This window comes from Mustela erminea, chromosome 1 (assembly GCF_009829155.1).
Source record: "Mustela erminea isolate mMusErm1 chromosome 1, mMusErm1.Pri, whole genome shotgun sequence".
Classification (NCBI taxonomy): Eukaryota; Metazoa; Chordata; class Mammalia; order Carnivora; family Mustelidae; genus Mustela; species Mustela erminea.
Genome location: NC_045614.1, coordinates 213652274 through 213668473, shown reverse-complemented (window position 1 = coordinate 213668473; position 16200 = coordinate 213652274). Strand labels below are relative to the sequence as shown.

Sequence of the window (16200 nt, the reverse complement as noted above, 5' to 3'; positions counted from 1 at the left end):
GTCTGTCCTTAAGCTTCGTGCACCCTCAGAAATTGCAGGATTTCCGTCTTTTAGAGAAGACTTGCATTCCACTGTTGTATACACCACATTTTCTTTGTCCATTCACCCACGGTGGACAGTTAAGTTGTTTCTGCACCTTGACCATTGTGAATAGTGCTGTAACGAACGTAGGAGTGCAAGTATCTCTTTGAGATTTGGATTTCCATTCTTTCAGATAAATACGTGTAAATGAGACCGCTGGGTCATATGGTTGTCTTTTCTAAAGACTTTCAAGGAGCCTCCAGTCTCTGTCCCATGGCAGCCATGCCATTGTGCAGCCGCACCAACAGCGTGCAAGGGCTCCAGTTTCTCTACATCCTAGCCAACATTTATTATTTTTTGTTTTTTGTGCTAGCCATCCTGACAGGTGTGGGGTGATCTCTCATTATAATTTTGCTTTGCATAATAATTTCTGTATGCCCCCAAAGGAAAGAGTCATTGAGAGAAGTAACCTGAGTGATGCTTATTTGCAAAAAAGAAATTCATCCTCCCCCCCGAAATAAGATACATTTCGCATTCACCAAATTAATTGCCCATTTAGCAAGCATCTAATGAATTGCCTTAGAACTTTCTCAGAAACTGCTGGAAAACATATGCAAGTACTAAGAATACAATATTAAAAGGGATGCGCTTTGCTATGTGCATTTCAAAAACACTGCACTGAAGGCCCAAATCCTTATCACGGTGGAGTACAGACCACATGACCCTCTCTCCCAGGCAGGGCTTGCTGCCAATGGAATACCAACCAGACTGTTCCTGGGAAGCTTCTCCCTGCTGACTTGCAAACCTCAGAATGCCCAGCGTCTGTGCAGTTGCAGGGCTGTAAGCCAGGAGGTGGATTTCCACAGCCTGGGGCTTTCCTCATCACACCTGGGCCACGAACTGAACATCTTTTTATTGGGAGACTTTTAAATAGACACTTGTTTTCTGAATCATGTTAAGTTTTTTTTGCGTGTGTGTGTGTGGGGTTTTTTTTTTTTTTCTTAAATAAATTGGTGTCTAAATAGATGCCTCAGGGGAAAAAAAAATTTTTTTCTACTCCAGGAATTGTCTCTACCTCTTGCTTAGGTTTTTTAGACATGTCCTGGTGTGTCCCACACCTGTTGTACCGGGTAATGAATGGAGGCTACAGCACCGTTAGAAACGGTGGGGACGCCGGGGGGGCTTAATCAGTGAAGCATCTGCATTCAGCTTGGGTCATCATCTCAGGGTCCTGGGATGGAGCCCCGCTTCGGGCTCCCTGTTCAGTGGGGAGTCTGCTTCTCCCTCTTTCTCTCTGATGCTCCCTCTGTTTGTGCAACTCTCTTGTCAAATAACATCTTCAGAAAAAAAAAAAAAAAAAAAAAAAAAAGCAATCGTGCATGTGGGACAATGCATGCCTTAAGCCAGAGTAACACATGGGCAGGGAAGTCTCGATACCTTTCTGAAATTAAGCGCTATTTTACCTTGGAAGGACAGCATCTTCCTTTTCGTTGGTGGAGGGGTTCTGTGCAGGGGCTAAAAGAGTGGACAGGGGAGGCTGTCCAGCTTCAAGTCTTAGTTCTGACCCCTCCTGGCTCTGGGATCTGAACAAGCCCCTTCTCTTTTGTGTACTCAGGTCCCACCTGAGATTTTGCTCCTCACTGGGCTGTTAAAATTCCCAAGAGAATAAACAAGGGGACATAGCTGAGAAGCAAGAACAGCACACCCGGGGCCCCGGGGCCTTGATTACCTGCTTGAGACTAGCATGTCGGAGGCCTGTGGGGTGACACTCTCCCTTCTCTGGGACTGGAGTTCCCTTAGAGTTTTTACAAAAACTACTTGACATGATCAAGGACACAGTTCCATTGTATCTTCCTCCGAAGCTAAAACAGAGTACGATGTTCTGAAGGAGCAGCTTTTGAAAATTGGGTCTGGGGGGGGGCCATGTGGCCTTTTTATTTATTTATTTATTTATTTATTTATTTATTTTAAACAATGAAAGCTGAATGGGAAGGCTAACCTGTCCTGCTGGAGAACAGAGGATTTATGGTGCCTGGTATACAGCAGGCACTCAAAGTGGTCTGAACGGATGAGCAGAGGAGGGAACCTGCAGTGCTCACCTAGACTTCTCCGTTGTAGCTGGCATCATGTTCATCTGCTGAGCAGCATCTAAAGTGTTTTCCTGAAAGAACTGAATCTTTTAGACTCTGTCCTCTAGTCCCTAGTAACTCCTCTCCTTGAGGCAAATAGAGCGAAACATGCACCCTCCACTCAACGGATGGAATTTTCCAAAGGGACAGGAAATGAAGTCTCAAGTGAAGACATTCCAGTAGTGATATTAGGATGGCGCTTCTAGAGATAAGTGTTTGAAGCCAGGAAAAGTAGCATCAGCAGGAAATAATGCATGTGTAGGCCACAGTGGGAATACAGAGAATCCACACCATGGGAACTCAGACTGTTTTTGTTTTTAAATTTCCTTCATGTTAGCACAGCTGTGGGGATGCCATGAAGCAGGACCATGTATTTCCAGGCCTGCGGTAAGGCCCTCGTCCTCTGACCCTGACCACGATCTTCTCCCTTAGACGTACCTGCTGCTTCCTCCACTTCAGCCCTAAACTTCCTCCATCAGGACCAGGCACATGTGCAAGAGAAGCTGGGAAGAAACCTTGATTTTTCGGAGTTCTGAAGATGCTGAATGAACTCTTCCCAGGGCACTGTCCCTCGAGCTGACCTTTCTGTCCACATATTTGGCTCTCAAATGAACTTCTCCATCCGCCCCCTGCCCCCGGCCCCATCCCACCCGAGAGTGCTCTTCTGCCTCCAGTGGTTTTGGCCTTCTCAAATTTGAAGGTCAGGTCCATGCCAGGCCCATAGTTTCATGATTCCACCAGTTGGCTGCAGAGCTCCAGCTAGCGAGGTGTGGTAAGGTTGAAGAAAAGCTCCTTGGAGTGGAGCCTACGACCTCAAGGCCTTAGACACTGGGAGGGAAATCCAATATCCAACGACAATTTGGAGATTCCCAAAAGCATGAAAGTCCTCTGTTGGGTAGAACCTGAGAGGCAATTGCCAGAAATCCACCTTAGAAGATGTAACCCAATTGTCAAGGCCCCTCAGATACAGTGATCTTGAGTTGACGATCTGTGGGTTCACCTTCTAATCAGCATCAATGTATTTTCCGGTTTTCTGGTTAAGCTGGATTTTCCTTTTGGGGTTTCCCTATTAAATATTTCATCATATCTTATAACCTTCAAATCTCACTAATGAGAATTATTTCTAGAAAAAAAAAAAAGGCAGGTTTGTCTTTATTCAGATGACTGTGACTGCCTTAGCAATGGCAGCTCTGTGAACAGTTCCCGGTTGCCATCCTGACCCCTTTCTGCATGCTCAGAGCTGGCTTCGCACCCATCTCAGCCTCAGGGCTGCTAAGTCTTGTCTCCCAGCTCCTCCCAGGGCACCAGTCCTGCTTCCTTTTCTGCTTTGCCTGCCCGCACCTCAGCTGGGGACACAGCAAGCCTTCAAAGCTCCCAAGATTGGCTGTAAGGATTTGAAACTGGACACAAGGATTTCGCTCTGAGGTTTGCAAAAGGGATGTCATTCTAGGATAAGCCTGGCAGAGCGTCTTCCAAGCTGGGGTCGCCTCCGAGCATCTGTGTACCCAGCCTGTTTCCAGTCACAGGGAGAGGCGATGGCAGTTCGCTCTTCCCTGCAAGTGTTTCCAAACAGCTGTCACCAGGGGAGTTTTGACATGACAGTTTCAGAAGGAGCTGGTTTAAGAAACAGAAGCCAGGTGTTAGCTCTACTTCCCCTGTGCCCGCCCCGTCTTTCCACCAAGCACGGGCACCATATTAACACAGCTCCAGCTGCCAGAACAAAACAACGCAGCCTGCAGGGGGCTTATCCAACAGGAACTAATTAATTTATTTCTCACAGGTCTGGAGGCTGGAAGTCAAGACCAACGTGTTGGCAGGGTTGGGGCCTGAGGAGAGCTCTCTCCTTGGGCTGTGGACGGCCACCTTCGTGGTATATCCTCAGAAGCAGAGACAGAGAGGGAGAGTCCTCTGGTCTCTTTTGCTTCTTGTAAGGACACTAATCCCATCATGGGGCCCTCATCTTCATGACCTCAGGGGGACCCTCATCTTCATGACCTCAGGGGGACCCTCATTGCCTCCCAAAGGCCTTCCTTCCAAATACCATTACATTGGGTGTCAGGGCTTGAAAAAAAAGAGTTCTGGGGTGGGGACACGGTCATTCAGCCCGGAGCAGACACCATATGTGCCTCTGACACCTCTCTCTTCCTTCATCAACCTCCCCACCTGGTCCTTCCTTGCTTCTCTCTGCGTATCACAAGAAGGCTGGGAGGCAGGCTTCTTGGTGGCAGCAATAATGGAAGGATTTACCGTCTTCCCCTTCAGGAACTCCCCGGATGAATGCAGCATGGCAAAAGGCGGGAAGATGGTGGGCAGCCCAGACACCGTGGGCATGAATTACGGCAGCTACGTGGAGGAGAAGCACATGCCGCCCCCAAACATGACTACGAACGAGCGCAGAGTCATCGTCCCAGCAGGTCAGAGGCTCATACTTCACTCTGCTCAGTCTGCAAACTGCCCCTTTCCAGAGCCCCATTCTGCTTTCTCTTCCTGCCTCTGGCTTCCGTCACCCTCACTGGTCTAAAGGAATTATTGTACATGGAAGCCAGCAGGAGTCTGGCCACCTTGGGTGAGCTGTCCACTGATGTGTGCGTGTGTGTGTGTGTGTGTGTGTGTGAGAGAGAGAGAGAGAGAGAGAGAGAGAGAAACAGAGAGAGAGAGAATGGAAATCCATGAAAAGTGGCCTCTCAAGGGAAGAATTGCCCTTTCTCTGAGATTATTTGGTGTTAGGTATTTTTTTTTTTTTTTAATGAAGTGTTATTCTTACTAGATGGTAAGCTTTTGAAAATAAAATCTTATCTGGCAAAATAAAAAGCTGGGAGCAGTGTATTGCTTGTTCGCAAAGTCAAAATTCCAGCTATCCCTGGCCTACAATGCAGATTCCGAGAACCAGAGTAATTCTTTGCCACAGAGGTAATTCTAAACTCCAACCAAAGCAATAGCTCTGAATTTGAGGAGAATGCCGGGAACTTACTTGTTGAGCAAAAACTGAAGAGAAATAGGAGAAATGGCTTACATATAGCTCCTCAGAGGAAATATGCCACATAAACCCCAAAATACCAGGACCACAGTGACAACTTCGTGAGTCCTTAGTTGATGTCAGGATTTTGGTAAGCAGTTTGGAGACACCATCTCAGGAAATCTTGGGAAATAAGAATCCCTATCATGATTTCCCTGATAAAGAAAATGGAGTTCCCAGAGGTCAACTAACTTTTCCCAGGGCCTACCATTAGTAAGAGATACAGTTAGAGTTCAGAAAGGCCTTCCTGATGACTTTGTTCTCTTCCTGGAGGTGCTGGATTCAGTCTTGATTCCTGATACAGCCCCTGTGGGCTCCCCTCTGTCACTCCTTGTGGCCAGCCATCTGGTCACCTTCTGGCTCTGCCTCAGGGGCCTGGACATACTGTCCCTTCAGCCTGAAACCCCTGATTCCGGGTAGTTCCATCCTTCATCAGGGCTTGGTGCAAATGTCTCCTCAGAGAGGACTTTCCTGAGCACCGCCCCTCCCCACCCCCCCACCTAGAGCCATTCCTGAATGCACCCATGAACCTCAGCCCCCACCTACCGTGCTTGTCTTTGCAGTGTCCGCTCTCTTCTGTCATCCTGCCGCACACCCTTGTGACCCTTTGCTTCGTCCCTCCGTACAACCTCAGCCCCGCAAAGGCCCAACGTTCTTGGCCAAGCACAGGGCCTGACATGCAGGAGGTACTCAAAGAGCATTAACTGAGGGGGGATTGGATGAAAGGATACCTGTGTGTGTGTGTGTGTGTGTGTGTGTGTGTGTGTGTGTGTGAGAGGTTTGCCCAAACTTGACTAAGCCTTGCTCCAGGGGTCACCCAAATTCATCTGTGCTAAGTGTGATGGCGAACGGGCTCCAATCCCCTCCATGGTGTGATTCCCATTCCGCTGCCCCTTAGTCTGTGTTCAGTCACGTTCATGGACTTCTGTCGCCTTCCACATAGACCACAGTGCACGGAGAATGTGGCTGAACATCCGGCTTGGGCTCATGGCCTGAGTGTTATTGCACGATTGTCACTGGCAGGGTGGGGGTAGGTGGTGGTCTTCAGTAAACGGCATAGAGGTGATTTGGTGTGGTTGATAAGAAGGGCATTGCTCTTGGGGTTCTCTCTCATCCTGAGGCATTTTGTGAGACTTTTACTGAGGACAGCAAAGGTGAAGGCTCATGTGCACCTGATGACAGGGACAAAACAGGTTTTGATGTTGACTGAAAGGCAGTTGATTTTCATATGGAAGCCCTGTATTTGGTTTGTCACCATAGCGGAGCTACTTACCAGAAACCCATGACTTGCTTCTGGGTCATAGAAGGTACTTCCTGCTGATGGGGAAAAATATGGAGCAAGTGTCCGAGGCACGCGCTCTGGCTGTGCGGTTCCTAAAAAAAGGCTGAGGGAGCATGGATGGATGTTCCTGGGGAGGAATGGAGGAGAGGGATGCTGTTACCTCAGATGCTGTATGGATAGGAGCAGGTTGAGGTAGGAACCCAAAGGGTGCCCACCCATACCTGTCTCTCCCTTAGCCTTGTCTCTTAAGAGTGTCATTTCTGCAGTTCAGGCAAAACAATGTTTTTCATTTTTTAAGACAGGACAACCAGTCTGAGGAGAGTCTTGTCTTTGTTCCTCATAGAATCACAGACCCTGGAGGTAATGCGTAGTGACTCTCACCCTGTTTACTCCTGAGGTCATATTTCTCTCCTGTGGCCAATGTGCTTTGAAGTCATCAGTATCATTTCCAACAGGGACAGACTTGAGGCTTTCTACCTTAAGTAAAATGTTGAGAAAACAGGAGAGATATTTATATCTCAGTTTAATCAAGTCAGAGCTTCCGTCATTCCTGATATTGTACAGTAGGTGCTCATTAAACATCAGTTGGGTGGGTGGAACGGTGGTCACGCAGATTGGCTCACACTTAAGGTTTTGTGTAAAGGCTGGTTTCATCCCCTGAAGAAAGTTCTCTTTCAGCTGTTCCCTCATTTGGTTGCTTCACGCCCATGCAGGCAGTTAGTCAGTTAGTAGTGTTTGTAAGAGAGTTGGCTGTGGCTGGTTTTGCAAGTTGTGAGTTTTTCAGTTATTGGCCAAGCTTCACGTGTGTGTGTTCATACAGAGGCACACAGATGAACACACACCACACACACACCCATTCACCCACACCCATCCACCCACCTGCCACACACACACACACACACACACACACACACACGGCTACATTGCACAATCCAGATAATTCCCCAATGGGGCCATGAGATTGCAAGCCCTGGGGACAGCTCTGTCAGCTGCTGGATCTGTACCTTTAGCCCTAGCTCCAGGACCCAGGACCCAGGTACCTCCTGCAGGCACATCTTGGCCAGAGAGTACTCTGCACACACAGATGGAATTCTCCAAACCTGGTTCCACCTGGCCCATAGAGTTCCTACTAGTTAAACACATCGATGGATACTCAGAAGTGCTAATCACAAAGATAGCTGAAAAAATTATGTATGTTTAAGTGTCTGCTTTTAAAATGCAGACCTTTAAATCTTGCACAGTTGCAAAAGGTGGGTGTCATTTGGCTCCAGGGCGTCAGCAGGCAGTGAGAAGGGGATGCCTCATTCAGTACGTGGTTAGGCATTCATAGGATCAAAAGGAAAGTAATATGGGAAAGATGGCCCATCTATGCATTCTGTGTCTGGAGGAAAATGTATTCTTTGATTTGTTGTAGGAGAGGAGCAGGGAAGTCATGAGAAAAACATTCAATCAGTGAGACCAGCAGACTTTCCAGAAAGCCCTGGCTTATGCCTATTGTCCTGGAAAAATTGTAGATTGTGCCTCCCCCTCTCAAAGTTCACTGGTTGGACAACAAAGCACATTTGTACTTTTTTATTTACCTGTCTGTCTATTTGGTATACATCTGTATGTCTAAGTCTACATCTCATGGGATTGGGATTTTCCTGACATGGTTGTAGATCAGAATGTCATTAAGTGGAATCAGTCTTATAAGGAGCTAAACACGTGTGGCCTGGTGAAATGGCATTTTGTTGGTTGGCTCAACTGGATTTGGATGTCGACTGAAAAATGTTTCTCCATATATGATCAGAACCACTTGCATAAGGGGGGACTTGTGATTTGAAAGGGCATACTTCCAATCCAATCTTAATCTGGATGTGGGGAGGGTCGAGGATCCCACATTGTTGACACACTTTCCAGGTGATTCCATGCATACTACAGCTTGAGATGCTCTAATCTAAATAGAAGGCACCAAATAAATTTTACATGAATACACCTTATCCGTTTTACCAATGCAAGCTGGGTTACTTTTAGAAGTGGGAGTGGCCAGGAAGATAGGAAATATCCAACAATTTCACATTGATGTCCCAAATAATTTCAAAAATGAAGAATCACCCATATGGTGGGAAGGAATTTTGTCTTCCTAAAGCTTCTCCTTGAGGATGTATTTTTGGGACCTATCATTGGTAGCACACTAATGTAACATGATATGACAAATATACTCAAGTAAAAAAGAAAAATAAAATCAATAGAACAGAATAAGATAAAATAAAATAAAATTTGCAGAGACCATGCATCAAGGCATCCACAGGAAAACCCAGGACAGTTAAAGGCATAGAAGGCAGTGTGAGAGTGGCTCCCCAGGCTCCATTCTGACAGTCTGGACTAAGCAAAGTATGAGGCCCGTAGGCACTGGGCTGCATTCCTATCAACAGCCAAGACGACTTGGGCACGATGTAAGCATCCGACTTCTGGGTGTTCCGACATCTGCCTCGCATCAATCTGTGAACAGAGATCACTGTTGAGAGACAGATGGTCTCCACTGCACTGTGAGGCTCGTATTCTGAAGCACCTCGGTTTCACAATATCTCATGAAGCATCTGCCATCAGGGATGCTGTCCCTCTGGGTACCAGCTGTAGCTCTGGCGGTCCCTGTAACTTTTTCCGTATTGACAATGCTCTTGGTGATGTGCTAACCAACAGGGCTAACAAAGAGGAAGGCATAGTCTTCAACCACTTTTTTTAAAAGTTGCAAAATGCTGACCAAAATGCAATAGGACAGGGTTTTAGCAGCTTACATCATTTTGAAAGATTTTTTTTTCTTTGCTCTATTTTTATTCCCTAAAATGGGTACAAAAGTGTTGGGCTTTTTAAATGTTTCTACTTTTTTCCCCTCTTTTTTAAAAATTTAAATTCAGTTAATTAACATATAGTGTATTTTTAGTTTCAGAGGTAATTGAATGATTCTTCAGTCAAACATTTCTACTTTTATTTTCTAAATATCCACCTTGAGCATGAGCGGTCCTGGCAATCAGAAGTCTCAGAGATAAAGAGTTGCCACACTCGCTTGTTTGCTTCATTCATTCACTTACTCACTCATGCACGCACTCATTCATTCATTCATTCACTGAGTGTTACTGTGTTTCAGTCACCAGGAATAAAAGTTCTTATATGATTTAAGACGCCCTATTCCTACTCCCACAACACCCATGGCTGGAATTCCTGGTATTGTGTCTTCTTCAGACCCTCCTCACTGGGCCCCTTCACAATTCATGAGCAACTCAGTGAATACTTGCTACTCTTAGGCCCATCACGGAGGAATTACCCAGAGCCGGTCAGAAATAGATTAGACCCATCCACATGAAGTCAGTAGCTCCTGACCGAAGAGTGTGGGATTGAGAGCTCAAATGACTGATTCAGACAAATGTTTCAAAATATCGGATGAAGTAGATGACAATAAACATGCCAGGTCAAGAGATACTTCCTTGGTATCATTTATGATATGATTCCCAAATACTTTTGCACCTGCCGCCATTTCTCTCTGCCACATCCTGCCCACCCCATGCCCTCAGCCCTCTTTTCTCTGCTCACAAATCCTTCTTCAGGGCAAACTTCCCTGTCTAGGAAGCCAACATTGGTCTTTTGGCAACATAATTGCTTCTCATAAGACATCTTACCAATTCTTTTATTACCATGCTTTATTTCATTTCACATTATATTCTAGAATACATTCCATTCTTACTTAAATACACATATACTATTTAGTCCCATGGAGAATTTAAGATGCCTTGTGAACTAGACTACTGATAAACATGTGAACCAAACTACTGATCAAAAAGAAATTAGGAGTCAGTCCTGAAGAAATTAAAAATATTAATGGAAAACAAAATCACATGAGTGAAGAATGCAGCCATTTTGGCCACATTTGACCACGAGCTTGGCCAAGATACTGTAGCCATGTTTCCAGTATGGCTGTTAGCTTCCTGGCAGCCAAAATAAAAAGTCATGTGGGGACATAATCCTTGTTTTTGCAAGGAAGTTTCATGGGGAAGGTGATGTTTTCCTCAATTCTGAACCCTACATGTAGGATCCCTGGACTTTCCCTTGGGGTCCACTGAGGCTGTAGAGATGACCGTCATTCTGCCATGATTATAGAGCTCCATTTTACCAGTGTGTTTCCTGTGAATATCCTTTATAAACAGAGTGAATTACATTAGAGAACGGCTTTATGCAGACAGAGGCCATATCCCCAATGTGAGTCTTTGCTGGTTTGGCTTACTGTAAAGTCAAGATTTTGAGTTCTTGGAGTGACACAAGGCTCATATGGCCTTCTCATGATTCTACCTAAATATCTCCAAGCTGGGCTTTGACAGCAGATGAACAACAAGTGATAGAAGAATATACTTACTGCCCAAGCTCAGATGGTAAACCTATTATGTTTGAATCTTTATATTAGAGTTAGTTATTTATGAACCTGTCTATTCTATTAGATTGCAAGTTGGAGAATATGTCTTTTGAATTCTTAATCACCAGATGAGGCAGCAGGAAGCTTGTGGCCTGTGTGCAGAGGTCAGTCAATGTGCACTTACTGAGTTAATGGTAATCCAGATTTAGTTAGCAAGAATCGTGGAGTCACAGGAGTTGGAGGTACGAGACTCTTGATGATCTTAGTTCAATTCTGTATTAGTCAGGATTCCTCAGAGAAACAGAACCAATCTCTCTATCTCTCTTTCCCCATTTATTTATATATTATATGGAATTAGCCCATGTGATTATGGAGGCTGAGAAGTCCCACAGCCCACAGTCTGCTGTCTACAAACTGGGAACCCAAGACAGCCAATGGTGTAGATTTCAGTCTGAGTCTGAAAGCCAGAGACCTGAACATAGGAGATGGATGTCCCAGCTCAAAAGCCAGGCAAAGGGAGAAAATCCTTCCCTTCTTTCTCCACTTTTTTTTTTTCCCCATTCAGGTCCCTGGTGGGTTAGTTGATGTCACCCACCACACAGGGCAAGGCAGACTGCTCTACTCAGTTGTCCAATTCAAATGCTGATTTCTTTTGGAAACACCCTTACAGACACACACAGAAATAATGTTTAACTAAATGTCTGGACGTCCTATGACCCAGTCAGGCTGACATAGTAAACCATCACAAACCTCTTCTTTTACATATAAGAACATGGAGCCCTGGAAGGAAGGGACATACCTCTCCCAGGGGTGCTTGCACAGGTAGGTAAGACCAGAGCATGAGCTCATGTCTACCTACAGAACTTGTTGGTAAGACAACATGCCTTCATTTTACTTCATCACACCACTAAAAGCTCCCAAGCATCTCTCACACTATGTCTACATCATGGAGTGTGCTTCTGTAAGCTTCTGTTTAAATTGCTTCTGTGCACCAAATCAAGCAACCAGACAACAAACCAGCTAAAGCTGAAATCCTAAAGTCAAAATGAATTACATTCCTAAGCGATAAGCTGAATAGTGATTGAGGAAAGTGCCCTGGGGTTTTATGTGTGACTAAAGCCAAAAACACAGAAAGATTGTAGAGTTTCCATCTGTTGAGTGCACACTATTGTCAGGTACTGGGCCATCCACTTTATAGAAAAAGTATTATCTCATTGAAATCCCACAAGCACCTTATGGTGTATATATTATTTATTATTCTTACTTTATGGATAAAGAAACTAAAACTAGAGAAGCCAAGATCATGGCTCAGGATGTCCCAGCCAATAATTTAGGAAATCCAGGATTCGAGCCTAGTTCTGTCTGACTCCAGCGTCCAAGTTCTTGATCCAGTGCTACCCTATCAAAATTACCCAGGGAGAAATACAAGGACACACAATGGTGGGAAGCAGTTGTTAAATTGTTCAGAGATCCTGAAATGAGCTTTTCAAAGGAGATGAGAGGAAGAAAGAAAGAAAGACAGACTAGAAGAGATGTTCAAAATAGAGTATCATGTTGCTCAGCACGTAAATGTTACATTTCTGGGATGAGATTGAAAATAGCTTAGATTTAGCATGAGTGGCTGGATGGATGTTAATGAATATAGAAAAAAAATTAGATAAATGAATTGGTTCAGTTTATTTCATGTTTAAGTTACCCATGGGACACCCACCCACAAGGCAGTCTGGGGGCCATGTAGAGCTTAGGGTTAAGAGTCATTTATCAGGGGTTACCACACATGGATCCCAAACTCTGCCATCTTTTAGCTCTGGGATCTGGAAAGTCATTTAGTTTTGGAGTTCTTTGCACCAAAATAAGGAGGATGGTAATGCTTACCTTGTATGACACTGTACAGATTAAATAAGAAAATACATGTGAAGTGCATAAATAATGCCAAGGACACAGTAAGACCTTCAAAAACTGTAGCTTTTCTTTTCACATTCCGGTCAAGCATTTGGGAGAAATCCCTAGACTCAAAGAGGGAGATCTGTAGACATACGCATATGGTGTGGGTTGAATTGTGGCCCCACAAAAAGGTACATTGAAGCCTTAACTCCTAGTGCTTGAGGACTTGACTTCATTTGGAAATAGAGTATTTATAGAGTGCATCAAGTCAAGATGAGGTCATGAGGGTTCATCTAATAACATGAGTGGCGTCCTTAGAAAAAGGGAAACTTTGGACACAGACACAGAGAAAGGAAGAAGGTCTTCTAATAATGGAGGCAGAGATTGAACTGGTGCAGTTGTAGGCCAAGGAGTACCAAGGATGGCTGACCGCCACCAGAAGGGAGAGGAGTCAAGGGAAGGATTCTACCCACAGCCCTGGAAGGATCAGGGCTCCACTGAGGCTTGCTCTCAGATTTCTGACCTCCACAAGCCTCAGACAACCTATTTCTGTTGTTTTAAGTCATTTAGCTTGTGGTATGCTCTTACAGCCATGCTTGGAAACTAATATGGTATGCGTGTTATAACTAGACATGAGTGTAGACAGGAAGTCCAGGGAGATCTATGGAATGAGGACCATGAACAAAACTCCGAGGACACCAACATCTAAAGAGGTGCAAAGAGAAGCCAAGCAGGGAGAAACTTTAAAGTGGGACAGGTCATTGCATGTAAGACATCATAAGCTGTGTTGTCATGGTACAATCAAGGAGATGCACCAGGGGAAAGAAATGAAGGAAAATAAAATCCAAAAGCTAGATAATCTGCTCTAGAAGAGTTGAGAATGACTCCATCTAGTGAAATAATTTGGTATGTTGGAATGTCAAAAATATGTTTAGATCCCAGCAAAAATAATTTAATCATGTATTTTTTGAATAGAATACTTAAATTGTTGAATCTCAGGCAGGCTGAGGACAGGCATATTTTCTTGCAATGTCTGGCTCTTTTGTAGGGAATTGCATGACTAATATGTACAATTAATTTTTTGACAGTTGATTAAGTAATAAGTGCATGAAACAGAGCATCGCATAAGCTTGGTTGACCACATGCACTGGAAATGGGGAAGTTTTAAAGTAAATAGGTAAAAAATATGCTGAGAAGACTCTTGGTCCTAGTAAAATGTTGAGCTTAAAAGGAACTTAAGGCATCCCTCTTGCAGAGCCCCTGGAAATGTAGCATGGAGTCTGACACCCTTTGATATGTCTAGCTGTGGGAAGAAAGTTAGTGAGTTCCTTAGTGACTCAAAACAAGGGAGGAACTGAGAACAGAGTATATTCTCCCTCCTGTTGTCACCTCCTTGACACAGGTGGCATGGATGGGGGGGATACTAGTGTCTATAATACACAGATTTGGGTTTTAAAGGGGAAAGAGATAAGGTCTTGATCTTGCACAAAGCATGGAGTTGGACCTGATCTCTTCCTATGCACACATGCACATAACTGTGTTTCTCACAGCAACCCCAGGCTGAGAAATTAAGCATCGTAAAGTGGTCATGGGCTGAGGACAACCTCAGACACCTGGTAGAAGGACATAGTAGATCTTCCTGGATAGACTGGTCTTCAGTCTAAACTTTATAGAGTTCCTGCATATAAGGTTCCCTAAAGATGACTCTAACTCCAAATTACAAAAACAGAAAGAAACAATCTACCTAGACCAAGATTCAGCAGAAACAACACACAATATGATTAAGACCTGGAGAGTGTTAGATAACTGAAGCATGGGATTAGGAATATAAGGAAAGTAGATTTAAAAGTGGTTAAACACACAACAGAAGGAACCAGAAAGAGAGAAGCAAGACATTATGGAAAAGAATAGATAATTTTGAAGAAGAAGCAGTAGAACTCCTAGAACTACAGAAAAGGATTCAAAAGTATCAGGAACTCAAAAGATGGGTTAAACAGTTGACTTGAAAAAGCTGAAGAGTGTTAAGGAAAGTAGACTTGGAATTATTTTCAGGGTGCAGGACAGTGACAAAGAGATGGAGTATGAGAGAAGGTCAAGGATAAGGGGCTCGTGATAATGTGCCATGTAGATCTAACAGAAGTTCCAGAAAGGAGGGAATCAAGAGAATGTGCAAGAAGAAATATTCAAAAAGATAAAATCCTACTTTTCAAAATTGATGAACAAGACCATTTTCCAAATACAGGAAGCATCAGACAGAGAAAGAAAATTAAGAGTAAGTCCACAGTAACCACATTCTGGCAAAATCACAGCACACTAAAGACAAAGTACTTAAGAACCAGCAAAGCAAAAAGACTATCTAGAAACATGACAGTTATAGGGACAGCAAGCTTCTCAACAATGACATGGAACACTGAAGGCAAGAGAAGAAAATCTTCAGTGAGCTTGGAGAAACTGACACAATTCTAGCTCTCTTCTGGGCTCTTAACTTTTTTTTTTTTTTTCCTTGTCACAGACTCATTCAGTTGCTTGGTGAAACCAATGTGTCCTTTAAAATAAACTTCAGGGGGATGTGATGAAAAACTTCATTATGAGTGCATTGTAATCCATTCTGTAGATTGTGGGGGAAGTAGATGTTTTCAAACAAAGGGTCAGAGTTGTTGCTAACAGACCCTCACTTCAGGAAACCGTGAAAGATTTAATAAACAAAGAAAATGGATCCTAGAAGAAAGGAGTGAGGTAAGAAGGAAATGGGAGCAATAAAAATGGTTGATAATAAGAATAGATCTCAAGAGAAATGGCTAGAGTAAGAACCATAGCCTCCTAAGTAGGGAACATAACAATAGGGTAAAATAAAAACGTTGGATAATATCGTATAAGATGAAGGATGGGTGATAAGCGCTTCCAAATTCCTTGCTTTCTTTGGGAAAAGGATATATTTGGTGATTAAATTTGGATTTTGTTTAAAGATTAACAAGTAAAGAAATAGATCTAGAATGTTAAATAGCTAAACCAGTAAAGAAAGGAAAAAAAAAGAAATGAGGAAAAATAGATCAATTTAGTAGGACACTTGGAAAGGACGAACACAGAACATACAAAGCAAGGCAAATAAACACAACAAGGTGGCAGAAATCACATCAGTAACAATATATGTAAGTAGGCCAAAATTGTGGTTAAAGATGGAGCGGTAGACTAGATCTAAAAAAAAAAAAAAAAAAAATACTCGAAAGTCAATTAAGCACTGCTCACAAAAACACTGTAAAGAATGATAGCAAGCAGATGGAGTAAGATGTACTCGTCAAATTCTAATCAAAACAAACCTGACAACAGTGGAAAGAGAAATCAGGAAGCACTATTGGAGGTAACTGAGGGTTAATACACAATAAAAAAGGTTCCATTCATGAAAACTATATGACAGTGATGAATTTGCACGTACATAATAACATAGCCCCAAAATACATAAAGGATTGTAAGGAGAAAAAGGCAA

At 43.7% G+C, this 16200-nt stretch overlaps 1 protein-coding gene across 6 annotated transcripts in view; it reads left to right on the top strand.

The window, feature by feature from the left end:
• ERG (ETS transcription factor ERG) overlaps positions 1-16200 on the top strand; it is a 240559-nt gene that overhangs the window by 196130 nt on the left and 28229 nt on the right. For all 6 annotated transcript variants that reach the window (XM_032355008.1, XM_032355047.1, XM_032355001.1 and 3 more), the window contains one exon: positions 4413-4564. In XM_032355008.1, the coding sequence (XP_032210899.1) occupies positions 4413-4564 (152 nt within the window). The remainder of the gene's footprint in view (positions 1-4412; positions 4565-16200) is intronic.